This window comes from Mobula birostris, chromosome 20, assembly GCF_030028105.1.
Source record: "Mobula birostris isolate sMobBir1 chromosome 20, sMobBir1.hap1, whole genome shotgun sequence".
In the NCBI taxonomy this organism is placed as follows: Eukaryota; Metazoa; Chordata; class Chondrichthyes; order Myliobatiformes; family Myliobatidae; genus Mobula; species Mobula birostris.
In genome coordinates, this window is record NC_092389.1 from 14,054,305 (window position 1) to 14,069,924 (window position 15,620).

General features: G+C 41.9%; 2 protein-coding genes across 4 annotated transcripts in view; one reads left to right on the forward strand and one right to left on the reverse strand.

The window, feature by feature from the left end:
* Window positions 1–4,341, reverse strand: part of LOC140185058 (uncharacterized) — a 33,885-nt gene extending 29,544 nt beyond the window's left edge. Inside the window, exon 1 of one of the 2 annotated variants that reach the window (XM_072238287.1) lies at window positions 4,125–4,341. The gene's annotated coding sequence lies outside the window, so the exon portion shown is untranslated. Of the gene's footprint in view, window positions 1–4,112 lie in introns of both variants that reach the window. The other variant, XM_072238288.1, reaches the window with a different exon arrangement.
* The window catches only part of bud13 (BUD13 homolog), a 23,513-nt gene continuing 7,893 nt past the window's right edge, over window positions 1–15,620 (forward strand). The window contains exons 1-6 of one of the 2 annotated variants that reach the window (XM_072238277.1): window positions 1–567; window positions 7,527–7,620; window positions 8,367–8,451; window positions 9,869–9,923; window positions 10,780–11,705; window positions 14,260–14,540. In XM_072238277.1, the coding sequence (XP_072094378.1) occupies window positions 7,528–7,620; window positions 8,367–8,451; window positions 9,869–9,923; window positions 10,780–11,705; window positions 14,260–14,540 (1,440 nt within the window). In that variant the 5' untranslated portion in view covers window positions 1–567; window position 7,527. Of the gene's footprint in view, window positions 568–4,384; window positions 4,563–7,526; window positions 7,621–8,366; window positions 8,452–9,868; window positions 9,924–10,779; window positions 11,706–14,259; window positions 14,541–15,620 lie in introns of those variants that run through there. The other variant, XM_072238276.1, reaches the window with a different exon arrangement.

Sequence of the window (15,620 nt, forward strand, 5' to 3'; positions counted from 1 at the left end):
TGATTTCTGAATTTTCTCCCCATTTAGAAAAATAGTCTACACCTTTATTCTTTCTACCAAACTGCATGACCATACACTTCCCAATACTGAATTCCATCTGCCACTTCTTTGCCCATTCTCCTAATCTGGCTATGTCCCTTTGTAGATTCCCAGCTTCAAAACTACCTGCCCCTCCACCTATTTTTGTATCATCCACAAACTTGGCTACAAAACCATCAATTCCATCATCCAAATCAATGACAGAGGGATAAGGTCAGCAATTTTAAATTCCTTGATGTTATCATTTCAGAGGACCTGTATTGGGCCAGTACACAAGTGCAATTACAAAGCAAGCACGGCAACATCACTATTTGAGAGTTTGCAAAGATTCGGTGTGACATCTAAAACTTCGACAAGCTTCTATGGATGTGTGACGGAGAGCATATAGGAGAGAGACTGAAAATCTGGCTGAGTGGTGCCACAATAACAACCTCTTACTCAATGTCAGCAAGACCAAGAAGCTGATTATTGACTTCAGGAGGAGGAAACAAGAAGTCCATGAGCCAGTCCTTATCAGAGGTGGAGAGGGTCAGTAACTTTAAATTCCTCATTAGCTTGGATGACCTGTCCTGGGCCTAGCACATAACTGCATTTACGAAGCAGCAGCACCTCTATTTCCTTAGGAGTTTGTGAAGGTTCAGCATGACATCTAAAACTGTGACAAACTTCTATAGATGTGTAGTGGAGAGTATATTGACTGGCTGCATCACAGCCTAGTATGGAAACACCAATGCTCTTGAATGGAAAATCCTATAAAAAGTAATGGATATGTCCCAGTCCATCACGGTAAAGTCCCCCCCGTCATTGAGCACATCTACACAGAGTGCTGTTGCAGGAAAGTAGCATCCATCATTAGGGACCCCAACACCTAGCTCATGCTATCTTCTCACTGCTGCTGTCAGGAACATGGTACAGGAGCTTCAGGACTTGTACCACTAGGTTCAGAAAGTTATTGCCACTGAACTATTTTGCTTCTGAACCAAAGAGAATAACTTCACTTATCCCATCACTGAAATGTTCTAACAATCTATAGACTCACTTTCAAGCACTCCACCTCAAGTTCTTGATATTTGTTTATTATTTCTTTCTTTTTATATTTGCACAGTTGGTTGTCTTTTGCACACTGGTTATACACCCACTTGGTGCAGTGTTTCATTGATTCTATTATGGTTAATGGATTTATTGAGTATGCCCACAAGAAAATGAATCTCATGGTTGTATATAGTGACATGTGTACTTTGAACATGTAAACAGACGCTCCCGACACCAGCTCCTGCAGGTCACTGGCAGCCAACCAGAAAAGGCCTTGTTTATTCTCAATTTTTGCCTCTGTCAATCAGCCAATCTTCTATCTGTGTTAGTACCTTTCCTGTAATACCATGGGCTCCTGTCAAACAGCCTCATGTGTGGCACCTTTTTAAAGGGCTTCTGATAATCCAAGTAAACAACATCCACTGATTCCTTAGTCTATCCCGCCTGTTATTTCCTCAAAGAATTCCAACAGATTTGTCAGGCAAGATTTCCCCAAAAGGAAACCACGCTGACTTTGCCCATTTTCATCATGCACCTCCAAGTATCCCAAAACCTCATTCTTAATGGACTTAACATCTTCCCAGCCATTGAAGTCCAGCTAACTGGCCTATAATTTCCTTCGTTTTGCCTCCCTCCCTTAAACAGTGGGGTGGCATTTACAATTTTCCTGTCGTCCAGAACCATTCTAGAATCTAGTGATTCTTGAAAGATTAATTACTAGTGCCTCCACAATCTCTTTAGCTATCTCTTTCAGAACCCTGGGGTGTAGTCCATCTGGCCCAGGTAACTTATCTACCTTCAGACCTTTCAGCTTCCCAAGCACCTTCTCCTTAAGAGATGTTCTTCCCTGACAGTCTTGAATTTCTGGCATACTGCTGATATCTTTCACAATGAAGGCTGACACAAAATACTTATTAAACTTGTTTGCCATTTCTTTGTCCTCCATTACTACCTCTCCAGCATCATTTTCCATGATCTGATATACACAGTATAAAGAGGTGAGAGTGGATATCTGAAAAAACTTTTGGTGTCCTCTTTTATATTATTGCTTAGTTTGCTTTGATATTTCATTTTTTCTCTCATTGTTCATTGAAACCAGCTTTATTCTAGTATGTAGTCTCTACCATCTCCCATTCTTCATAACCATCTGATCTACAGGAGGAGGCAAGAGATCAAACCGGGTACAAAAGTTTTTCATTTCATGATAACTTACAGAATTTAGAATTTATTTAAATTCTAAAGATTATTTAAATCTTACATTCATCCCACAATGTGAGGGAGTAAAATCTTTGCATTATAACTCCATTGCAATGTACAGATATGTGCCACATGTCTCAATAAACCCTCCTGTAGCAAAATACTAACTGCTGGGAATGCGCAGCAGGCCAGGCAGCATCTATGGAAATAGACAAGTGAGACGGGAAGAGTGGAAATCAGGACAGACTGGAAGGTGAATTGGTTGAGCACTTTTTTGCTATGTCTTATAACAAGCAACAATTAACTCTGACAACAGGAATTCTGCAGATGCTGGAAATTCAAGCAACACACATAAAAGTGCTGGTGAACGCAGCAGGCCAGGCAGCATCTCTAGGAAGAGGTACAGTCGATGTTTCAGGCCGAGACCCTACGTCAGGACTCTGCATGGATCAATCATAAGTGCTTATATTTTACTTGCTGCAAGGGAAAACTAGGACTGTACAAGAGCTAGTGATGGCTTCGAAAAACAGACAGAATACACAAATCCTTTATAAAATAGTCCTTTATACACAAATGTTCATGGTCAGAGTGTATTCTGTTTGCATGTTCAAGCAGTGTACTTGGCATTCTCTTCCAGTAATGCATCTGTTTATCTTTCTGTAGTTTGTCGTATACTCAAGGTCCATCGACATAATGTTACACAAACACTATTAGCAAACTACTCTGGTACAACATAGGTTCCATTTTGCCATTTTGTTAACACAAGTACATTTCCACACGTGGAACCAAATGAAGGAGGTGTGGTGGGCAGATGCAAACGGAAGGGGACAGAGAAATGGTGCTGCACTTTCTTAAGAACACAAGAAATAGGAGCAGGAGTAGGCCATCCGGCCCATCGAGCCTGCCTTGCCATTCAATAAGATCATGGCTGATCTGTCTGTAACTCAGCTCCATCTACCTGCCTTTACTCCATAACCCTTAATTCCCTTACTATGTAAAAACCTATCTAACTGTATCTTAAATATATTTAGTGAAGAAGCCTCAACTGCTTCCCTGGGCAGAGAATTCCACAGATTCACTACTCTCTGGGAAAAGCAGTTTCTCCTCATCTCCATCCTAAATCTTCTCCTCCGAATCTTGAGGCAATGTCCCCTAGTTCTATTCTTTCCTATAATATGTGGCCTGTTGTTGGCTCCAGTTATCATCTTGACAGCTTTTGCTTTACCCCTTCTCACCTCTTTTATACTGGCTATTTCCCCTGATGTTTCAGTCCATATGAAGGGCCTCAACCTGAAATGCAGTTGGTGCATTTCCCTCCACAGATGCTGCCTGACAGCTGAGCTTCTCCAGCAATATTTTGCTCTAGATCCCAACATCTACAGTTTTTGTGTCACTTTTCTCTGTAGAAGGTTTCACTTCTTTCAAACCTGAGTAAGAAACTGAGAAGGGATAGGTGGAAGAGGTAAAGAACTGAAGGAGGAGGAATCTAATAGGAGAGGACAGTGGACTATGGAAGAATGGAAAGGAGGAGAACTGGAGGGAGGTGATGGTCCGGTAAGGAGAAGGGGTGAGATTGTAACCAGAATGGGGAATGGAAAAAGAGAGGAGGAGGAGAGAAAGTGGTGTTCATGCCGTCGGGTTGGAGGTTACCCCGCCGACTGTGAGTTGTTGCTCCTCCAACCTGAGTTTGGCCTCATCATGGCAGTAGAGGAGGCCATGGACTGACATATCAGAGTAGGAATTCGAATTGAAATGGGTGGCCACCGGTAGATCCACCTTACTTTCGCGTCGGACAGAGCGAAGATGCTCGACAAAGCGGTCCCCAAATATGCGTCGGGTCATACCTTTTCACTCACCTGATCCCAGCTATCACCTGCCACTGCCAGCTTGTACTCTTTCTCCTCTCCCCACCACCTCATTCTGGTTTCCGCTCCTTCCTTTCCAGTCCTGATGAAGGGTCTCAGCTCGAAACTCGACTGTTTATTCACTTCCATAGTTACTGTCTCGCCTGCTGAGTTCATTCAGCATGTTGTGTGTGCTGCTTTGGATTTCCAGCATCTTTTATGATTTGCCGCTCAGTTTGACGACTGTCGCGCGCTTGAATGGAGCGGCGTTACGTCATGACGCCCCTGTTGCTTGGTGACAGGCGCGGTGTTGGTAGGGATTGCGATGGCGGGCCTCAGCAAAGAGGAATACTTGAAGCGGTACCTTAGTAGCTCAGACTCCGGGAAGCGCCGAGACCGGGACCTTCCAGCCGGGCGGAAAAAGCGAAAAGTGAAGATCAAAGGCGGAGGGTAAGAAGTCATGAAGCTTACCGGTGTCCGCTCGCCTGGGTGCCAGGAGTGGCCTATGGTCGGGCCCGGCGAAGGCACAGCATCGCCAGCTCTTCACAACTTAGTCGGTCAGTCAGCATCTATGCAGAGAAACTGACAGTTCACCTTTCGTTATAGACCCTTCAATCCACTCCCTATTCCTCTTACAGATGCTGTTCGACTCTTAGTTCCTCCAGATTTTTTATTTGCTCTGAGTTTCTCAGCATTTTTCGTGTTGAAAAACGGAGAAGATTCCAGCATCTGCAGTCTCTTGCGTTTCAGCTTTTAACTCTTCACTATCTCTAACCTCTATGCCATCAGTCTATTGGTATACACCTCCACTCTTAAAAAGAGGACCCAATTCATCCCAGAATTTGCCCCCGTGTACCGTTTTAGTTTATTTTTAGAAATAAACTATTTTTCTCAAAGTATATACAGGAAATACCGTACAATCAATATGTCTTTTTAAAATTAATTGTGCTGTCAAACCAATTTATTCTGTTTAGAAAGAACCAATGGCAGGTGCGTGGCCTCTTTGAACAATATGCCTATCAAGTATTTGAGAAGCAAATAGATAGTACTCAGCCCCTCAGTATCCAGTGGTGTCAGGAAGGACTTTAGTGCTTTCCCACAAAGCCTTCGCATTGGTTGTGTCGAGCTTCTGTGTTCCTCAGCATGCATTCCTGCAACCTGGATTGTGCCACCAGCAGCTCTTGCTTGCTGACATCTTGTACAAGAAGAATAATGAGATTTGGGCTGACCAAAGTACACCTTTCACACAGTTGATTATCTTTCAGTACTAGTTGACGTTTTCTTGGTATGCATCCCTTAGTTCTCTGTCACACAGTTACTGGTGAGAAACCTTGATAAGAACCCTTGTATCCTTTTCCAGAATTTCTTGGCAAGCACACAGCCCACAAAGAAGTAGATGATCATTTCATTCAGATTTCAACGATTTCATTTACATTTGCTCTTTGTTAACCATCTAGATTTGCTTTGATCACCACCTTTTGTAATGTAAAAAAAATCTCCTATCACAATTGGTCTACACATGTTGCTCCCTTTATTGTATGCTGTACATCCAGTTTATTCTTTATAAGGCCATGCACTCTAACCCATTGCATAAGTAGCCCTATGTTATTATTTTGTACTGAAGAGTTGCATTTTTACAGTGAAGAGCTCTGGGTTTATCAACGCCTTGAAAAATTGTACTCTACTAAAACTTCAGTTAAATTGTGGAGAAAACAAAGAACACAAGTCATGTTCTTGAACAAACTTTGTGAAAAGAAAGAAATTTTCCTCTTATATTTTTATTATTAAAATTGCTTAAAATAAAGTCCTGTTACCTCTCATACTATATTGGGGGTGAAATTTTGGTCAATTTTGCACACTATTGACAAGTTAAATATATATCTTCCAGAAGATATTTTCTTCTATTTTCAGGCAGGAATAAATAATGCTTGAGTATTTATTCAAATCCAAAATCCTAATTGAATTATAAACATGAGATTCGGCAGATGCCAGAAATCCAGAGCACATAATGCACATAGAATTTAAGAACATAAGAAATAGGAGCAGGAGTAGGCCATCTAGCCTGTTGACCCTGCTCCCCCATTCAATAAGATCATGGCTGATCTGGCCATGGACTCATCACCTATCTGCCTTTTTCCCATAATCCTTAATTCCCCCACTATGCAAAAATATATCTAATCTTGTCTTAAATCTATTTACTGAGGTAGCCTCCACTGCTTCATTGGGCAGAGGATTCAACAGATTCACCATCCTCTGGTAAAAGCAGTCTCTGTCCTAAATCTATTCCCCCTGAATCCTGAGGCTATGTCCTCTAGTTCTAGTCTCCTATCAGTAGAAACAACTTTCCTGCCTCTGTCTTATCTATCCCTGTCATAATTTTATATGTTTCTATAAGATCTCCTCTCATTCTTCTGAATTCCAGCGAGTACAGTCCCAGGTGACTCAATCTCTCCTCAGTCTAATCCCCTTATCTCTGGAATCAACCTGGTGAACCTCTTCTGCACCGCCTCCAAAGCCAGTATATCCTTCCTCAAGTAAGGAGACCAGAACTGCACACAGTACTCCAGATGCGACATCACCAGTACCCTGTACAGTTGCAGCGTAACCTCCCTGCTGTTAAATTCAATCCCTCCAGCAATGAAGGCCAACATTCCATTTGCCTTCTTGATAGCCTGCTGTACCTGTAAACCAACCCTCTGCGATTCATACACAAACACTCCCAAGTCCCTCTGTACAGCAGCACGCTGCAATCTTTTACTATTTAAATAATAACCTGCTCTTTCATTTTTCCTTCCAAAAGGCTGAGACCCTTTTCTTGACCTGAAAATTCTGTTCTTTATTCCTCTCCATAGATGCTACTTCCAGTATTTTGTGGTGTTACTTTGTAATTGAATCTGTGTCCCCAGGTCTTTCAGGAAATTTTATTTGACATGATATATAGCCTTTCTGAATAAACATATTTAACTTCCCATCTTTACCTAGTTACTAATTCTGTCTCTTTTGTTGATTGTTTTTTTTTCTGAAACTGGAAGCAGTAACTAAGAAGTTATTAAAATCCTTTGTGACTTTAAATACCACAAATCTATCTTAAGGCAGCCTTGGCCCCTTGAGTCTCTCACCTAACTGAAGAGCTTAGTCTTTGATACTGTACAGTCTCCACTTTGCCTTTTGCAAGTTCATTGCATCCTCACTAAAGTATAGTGTCTAGTGTTAAAGCCCACTAGAACAGTGCTTTACTTAGGTTTAGTGTGATTTTTTTGCTTTGTACTCTATGGTTGCTTTGTTGCTATGGTGATGGCAGTTTTTTATTTTTATTTTGCCATTTAAACATTGAGTTTGCTGAACACTTGTACTATTTGAGTCTGATGTTAGCTGACAATAAGTTGAAAATCTTTACTTGGTGTTATGATACAGAATGCGGATTGTGGATGATGATGTGACTTGGAAGAGCCTTGCAAAGGAGAAGGCATTGGAGGTGGAGTCTGGCGAGGAAGATGAAGCTCCTGTGGTATGTAATAGGCAGTTAACCTTAGTCCTAAATTCACTTTCTGCAGTGAGGCTTACTTGATGCTTTATAGCATGGTAGCTGTATGACTCACTGTTATAGACTGCTGCTAAAATCTGTTCAATATTTTTAATTAGTACAAGATGGCAATTGACTGAATGGTGCCGGAACTATTGGATTGAAAAATGTATTGCATCCATTTGACCAATCCTAAAATATATCCTTCTAACAACCACTCTTCCAAACGTATGTCCAACGCCAGACCTTTTAGTGGTGTTGCGGTGAGGTGTTTTGAATTGAATTGACTCTATTACTTACATCCTTTATATACATGAGGAGTAAAAATCTTTAGGTTACCCCTCCATCTAAATGCAATGTGCAATTTATAGTAATTTATAATAGATAGTATGTACAACAGGCTGGTCAATATAACATAGAAATACAGTTGTGTCAGCATGAATTAATCAGTCTGGTGGATGAAGCTGTCCCGGAGCCTGTTGGTCCTGGCTTTTATACTGTGTTACTGTTTCCCGGATGGTAACAGCTGGAGCAGTCTGTGGTTGGGGTGATTTGGGTCCCCAACGATCCTTCGGGTCCTTTTTACACACCTGTCTTTGTAAAAGTCCTGAATAGTGGGAAGTTCACTCCTACAGATGCACTGGGCTGTCCGCACCACTCTCTGGACACTGTATGAATGACAGCTTATGTTATTATTGTACTTCATGTTCATCTGAAACCTGCTTTTTCAGGTTGCAGAAATCATTGATGAGAGACCGGTAGTCATTCAACGAATGGAAGAATTTCGTTCAAGCAATAAATGGAAAATTTTAGGAGGTATGTGGTAAAATCATGATGTAAGCTTTTCAAAATGATTGTGTATCAGTTTCATGGTAGATTTTGAAGTCCTGTTGAAAGCAGTAGTGACGTTTTTAAATTCTTTGTTGAAATGTAGATGTCACCGTCGTGGCCAGCATCTGTTGCCCAGTCCTGGTTACCTAGCCTTGAAATGAATAGCTTTCTGAGCAATTTCAAAGAATCATTGAGAGCCAATGAGAAGTTTGGATAAGTACATGGATTTACATAAGTACATGATCCAGGTGCAGGTCATTGGGACTAGGTAGAATTATATTTCAGCATGGACTAGATGGCCGCAAGGCCTGTTTCTGTGCTATAGTGCTCTATGACTTAATCATGATATTGTGGGACCAAGATTAGAAACAGACCTGGTTTGATGGCAACTGCTGTGTCATGAAAGACATTCATGAACTAGTTTTTTTTTCAGTGATCTATTGCTACTTAGTCACTTCCCTTTTCAAACTGGCTTGATGGGATTCGAGCTTAATATCACATTATCACAAATCTGCAATGTGACTTTCAGTGCTCTGTTAGCCGTTCTGTTGGTTAATAGCACATGTTGTCTATCCAACTGGCTGGTTTCCCCATCTGAAAAATGCTGATAATTACCCTCCAGTCACTCTTCTGACATACCAGACTGATGAATATACAGCATCAAAAGCCATCAGGCACTGGCTCTTAGTAAGGTCGAGGGCTCCATGCAGAATGAGTTACAGAACTGACACGATGATCAAATACCACAGCATGGTCTGAGAACTGCAGCTAAGAATCTTTATGTGTCTGTTATGTGCAGTTCTGCTTCCAGAAGCATATTCCATATTTCCGTAGGATATAAGAGGGAAGCCTTTTGGTCCATCAGGTCCACGCTAGCCAACACAGCAAACCCATTCTCCCACTTATTTTCCTTGTGACTATTCTCATTAACTAACCACCTCTAAGATTCTGCCACCCCCACTACACTAGGGATAGTTTACAGAGGCAAATTAATCCATCAGCCAGTAGGTCCTTAGGAAGTATGAGTAAATCAGAGTACCTGGGAGAATCCTATGCAGTCACAGGGAGAATGTAAACTTCACACAGACAGCACTGGAGCTCAGGATCAAACCTGGATCACTGGAGCTGGACAACTATTGTACTGCCCATCATTTTGTTTGAGGACTTCATTATTCATTCATCTTTAGGTGAAGCTGAATGTAGATTCAGTGTCGTATCTGTTCAAATTGCCAGGTGGGTTCTATTCATTTTCTTGCGCGCAGGTCAAGAGAATAAACAAAAAAAGAAACTTTTAGCTAAGCTTTATCCTTAGTGATATGATTCCACTAAAAAGAAATGTTAAGTAAGCGCAAGATGGTCTCCTGGTATAAAAAGCCATTTACACTCTTGTGTTTTCTCTTAGATGAAAATGCAGACTCCCAAGACTCAGACCAGTTTTTACAAACACATACTGACAGGTAAGTTTCAATTGACAGACACTGCAGGGTGAAGAGACTGTAGTCTTAAGAATTATCCCTTTGAGGAAACCTCTGGTCTTTAGGGCATTTAATATCATAGCTATAAGAAAAATTCTCTCTCTGGAAGAGGAAATCCATGACTAAAAGTCTGAAAGACAAGATGCTACTGTATTCAAAGAATTTCAAAAAGTCATTGTCCACATGAGGTAAATGAGGTAGATTCAGGGTAAGCTCAATGTGCACACTTGGGAAGAGTAAATAGAAGAATGTGCTGTAGCAGTAGGTTAACAAGAGAAGACAAGATGGATAACTATTATAGATCAGATGGCGTTTTTCTTTGCTGCAGGTCTAGTGTAATTCAATTAGTATTGACTTGTCAACTACCGATTCTGCTCTTTATTCTCTGCCCTTCTTTGGGCTCAGATTGATTAGCCAAATGTTTGGGTTCTATCAGCATAACAGCTTACATTTTTCACAACACCACACAACCCAAGCTGCTTTGTAGAAGTTTTATTGGACAAACATTGGAAAGAAATGATCAGGGTAGGTGACTAAATCCTCAGTGAAAGAGGTAGGCTTTAAAATATTTTTAAAGGAGGAGAGCGAATTTTTAAATGGTTTGGAGAGCGAATGTTTACCTGGGACCTAAGATTGGTGAAGCAGAGGCAAACTTAGCACCTGCTGTGTAGTGGATGTAGTCACACTGCCTTCATATCTTGTCATTTGCTTTGTTGACTGGTTCTAATGGAACGTGTGTAGACAATTAAAATAGTTAAGTCAAAGTACTGATATCTTCTTATCGGAAAAAGAAGTTTTACTTTCAATATGTTAACGTATGATTTGTTTTTATTTTCAGTTCAATATTAGGTTTTGATTCTGTAACAGGAAAAAGGATGGATCGTGGCTCTCAACTTAGTAAGAAAAATGTTGACGCTGTTTGTTCAGCTACCACAAGGCAACGCCATGATTCTACAGATGACTCACCTGTTTGGAGCAGGCGCCGTGATTCTCCTGACCGTTCACCTCCTCGAAAGGGACGCCATGATTGTCCTGACTTTTCACCTCCTCGGAGGGGACGCCACGATTCTCCCGATCTTTCACCTCGGAGGGGACGCCAGGATTCTCCCGACCTCTCACCCCCTCGGAGGGGACGCCACGATTCTCCCGACCTCTTGGCTCCTCGGAGGGGACGCCACGATTCTCCCGACCTCTTGGCTCCTCGGAGGGGACGCCACGATTCTCCCGACCTCTCACCTCCTCAGAGGGGACGCCACGATTCTCCCGACCTCTCACCTCGGAGGGGACGCCACGATTCTCCCGACCTCTCACCTCCTTGGAGGGGACGCCACGATTCTCCCGACCTCTCACCTCCTCGGAGGGGACGCCACGACTCTCCCAACCTCTCACCTCCTCAGAGGGGACGCCACGATTCTCCCGACCTCTCACCTCGGAGGGGACGCCACGATTCTCCCGACCTCTCACCTCCTCGGAGGGGACGCCACGATTCTCCCGACCTCTCACCTCCTCGGAGGGGACGTCATGATTCTCCCGACCTCTCACCACCTTGGAGGGGACGCCATGACTCTCCTGACCTCTCACCTCCTCGGAGGGGACGCCACGATTCTCCCGACCTCTCACCACCTCGGCGGGGACGCCACGATTCTCCTGACCTCTCACCTCCTCGGAGGGAATGCCACGATTCTGACCTTTCACCTCCTCGGAAGAAAAAGATGGAAAACATGGAAAGTTCAGTCCGATCTACTACCTTGTCGTATGGAAAGAGTAGGTATAATTTCCATAACTTATCACCTGCTTTTAGAAAACAGTATGATTCCTCAGATCTCTCATGTCTAGAAATTGTTCTGATTTTGGTCAGTTTCCATCTTGAGATAGATGTGGTGGTTCCATGGAAACACAAGCAGGTGAACTGGTGCACAAAGGTAGCCTGGTGAAGGCCAATCAAGATCCTCTGTCCTTACAAAAATTGTTTATGAAGACTGAATGTTAATTCACAGTTAGGAACATAAAGGATTCTTTACACATCAGGATAGTGGCGTCTCATCGAAAAATCTTTTCAATTAGGTTCCCTGCTTTCTTGAAGAGTTTTGCAAATTTACTAATTTTTAATTTAAGAATTTATCAAACTTACAAGTTTCTATTCTTTTGTGTTCTATCCTTTCAGGTAATGCAATCCAGGTTCTAGCTACTAGTAGCATAAAAATAATCCATTTCTTTATTGCCACTGAAGTCAACTTTTCTTTTTTACTGTCTGAAAGTAGTCACAACTTTGAACCAACGTTCCCTTAACTTTCTTGGGACTAAGCAGAGCAACACTAGTTATCCTCCATACACCTTACACCTATCACCATTTGTGCCATAAAATCTTGACTGCACTCTGTCTGAGGCCTGGAATTCTTTTCTAAAGTATAATGCCCAGAGGAAATAGGAGATGGGGAATCGAATTGAGAATGCTGCAACCTATTTCCCACTTTAGCATTTGCTGTCATCTCCAGCAATGGCAGGATAGGTACAGTTTAGGTTAGATGCAGGATAACGCACTTACTACACAGTTCCAACAAATAATTATAAGAAGGCTAAGTACAAACCCTATTTAAAGAAAAGTTGGGATATTTTCCAAAATGCAATAAAAACAAAAATCTGTGATATGTTAATTCACGTGAACCTTTATTTAACTGACAAAAGTACAAAGAAAAGATTTTCAATAGTTTTACTGACCAACTTAATTGTATTTTGTAAATATACACAAATGTAGAATTTGATGGCTGCAACACACTCAACAAAAGTTGGGAGAGAGTTAAAATAAGATTGAAAAGTGCACAGAATATTCAAGTAACGCCGGTTTGGAAGACTCCACATTAAGCAGGCTAATTGGTAGCAGGTGAGGTATCATGACTGGGTATAAAAGTAGCGTCCATCAAAGGCTCAGTCTTTGCAAGCAAGGATGGGTCGTGGCTCACCCCTTTGTGCCAAAATTCATGAGAGAATTGTTAGTCAGTTCAAAAGGAACATTTCTCAACGCAAGATTGCAGAGAATTTGGGTCTTTCAACATCTACAGTACATAATATTGTGAAAAGATTCAGAGAATTCAGAGACACCTCAGTGCGTAAAGGGCAAGGTCAGAAACCACTGTTGAATGCGTGTGATCTTCGAGCCCTCGGGCGGCACTGCCTAAGAAACCGTCATGCTACTGTGACAATTATAGCCACCTGGGCTCGGGAGTACTTCGGAAAACCATTGTCACTCAACACAGTCCGTCGCTGCATCCAGAAATGCAACTTGAAACTCTATAATGCAAGGAGGAAGCCATACATCAACTCTATGCAGAAACGCTGGCGAGTGCTCTGGGCCCGAGCTCATCTCAGATGGACCGAAAGACTGTGGAACCGTGTGCTGTGGTCAGATGAGTCCACATTTCAGCTAGTTTTCGGAAAAAAACGGGCGTGGAGTTCTCCGTGCCAAAGATGAAAACGACCATCCAGATTGTTATCAGCAAAAGGTGCAAAAGCCAGCATCTGTGATGGTATGGGGGTGCATCAGTGCCCACGGCATGGGTGAGTTGCATGTATGTGAAGGTACCATTGACTCTGAGGCGTACATTAGGATTTTAGAGAGACATATGTTGCCGTCAAGGCGACGTCTCTTCCCGGGACATCCATGCTTATTTCAGCAGAACAATGCCAGACCACATTCTGCACGGGCTACAACATTCTGCTGCCAGTCCAGATCTATCTCCTATTGAAAATGTATGGCGCATCATGAAGAGGAGAATCAGACAATGGAGACCACGGACTGTTGAGCAACTGAAGTCTTATATCAAGCAAGGATGGACAAAATTTCCAATTGCAAATCTACTACAATTAGTATCTTCAGTTTCAAAACGATTAAAAAGTGTTATTAAAAAGAAAGGTGATGTAACACAATGGTTCACATGCCTCTGTCCCAACTTTTGTTGAGTGTGTTGCAGCTATCAAATTCTAAATTTGTGTATGTTTACAAAATACAATTAAGTTGGTCAGTAAAACTATTGAAAATCTTTTCTTTGTACTTTTGTCAGTTAAATAAAGGTTCACGTGAATTAACATATCACAGATTTTTGTTTTTATTGCATTTTGGAAAATATCCCAACTTTTCTGGAAATGGGGTTTGTATAATACAAGTTGTATGTAAGCTTGTCATGATAGTTAACTAACAACCTGACCCCTCTTATTTGTGGCTGAAGCTCAGTTCTAATTGTTGCTAGTTTGTGCTTACTTTTGTTTCAGTTTTTTAAATTAAAATTGCTGATATTTCACTGTTGAAACCTTTCTTACCTAGCCCTGTCCCCAGTGAAACATAAGGACCGAAGAGCAAGAGGATCTCCACAGAGACTTCAAGATTCCAATTCTGATCCTTCACCCCAACGAAAGGGAGGTCAGCATTCTTCGGATTCAGACTTGTCACCACCACGGAGGAAGAAGCTGGGAATTCAAACCTCAAACAACAGGCCCAGCTCAGAAAGCTTGGATATGTCACCCACTCAGCAGAGGCGACCTACCCATAAGCACACTTCCTCGAAGGGGCAGGTTGTCAGTCGAGACTCAAGTCCCAGCAGAAAGGTAGGGCCAGGTGGTGCAGTACTGGTATGATTTAGTAAGAGCCCGAGGGCTGAGGCTTCGTAGGTAGGCGTGGAATACTGCTATTCAATTTAGAAGCTGCAGGCTTTGTCAATGTTGACATTCCCATGTGAAATCCTTTCAACTTTATTTGCTGTTGTGGAGCACTTTTGGATGATTAAATGTGCATTATAGATTTGGGAAATAACTTCTTTAAGGAGATAAAATTGAATTAGCTTTGTTTTCCTTCCGAAGCATTTCCTTATAGGTCACGTTGATGTTGACATGTGAAGCTAATTGAATTAGGAGTATGGATGGCAAGACGGGTCAAGGTTGGAAGCTTTATCAAATCATCCCCATCCATGCTGTCCCCCTCCGCCCCATTCACCCTTTGTTTTTGTAATTGATGTTCTCTATATTGGGTCTACTGACTACAGATTCCAGTCACTTGCTTTTGTGATCTAGATCATGTCTACTCGAGAAGCTCATTGACAAGGTCTGACAGTGAAATTTCCTCAATACCTTTCCCCTTACAGTTTTCTCCCCAGGTACAATGTTGGGGGGAGTTAAGGATCAACATAGGTGCATTGGTGTCAGTTCAGGGAAGGTTCACTATGTTGATTCTTGAGAGAGATTTGCTTGACAAGGAAAAGTTGAAAAGATCGGATCAACACTTATCAATATTTAGATGAATGAGAGTTAACCTTATTGAGCCAAAATCATGAAGGGATTTAATAGGGTCAATACTAAAAAGGATGTTTCTCTAGAATTAGAAGGCATAGATTTGGAATAAGGAGTCTTCTATTTCAGAGAGATGAGGAGGAATTTCTTCTCTCAGGGTTGTAAATGTTTGAAATTCCCTATCCACATAAAGCTGTGGAGGCCATATCATTGACTATATTTAAGACCACAATCAACATATTTTTGTTTTATAAAGGATAGGAATGTAAAATTTGAACCCGAGATCAGTTCACCCACAATTATATTGTATGGTGGGCCAGACCTGAGTAGAAGTTGGGCCTGCTCTTGCTCTTTTTTTCTTGTATTCTTGGGTAAAGTTCACTGCAGCAACTGGGTGCTCTA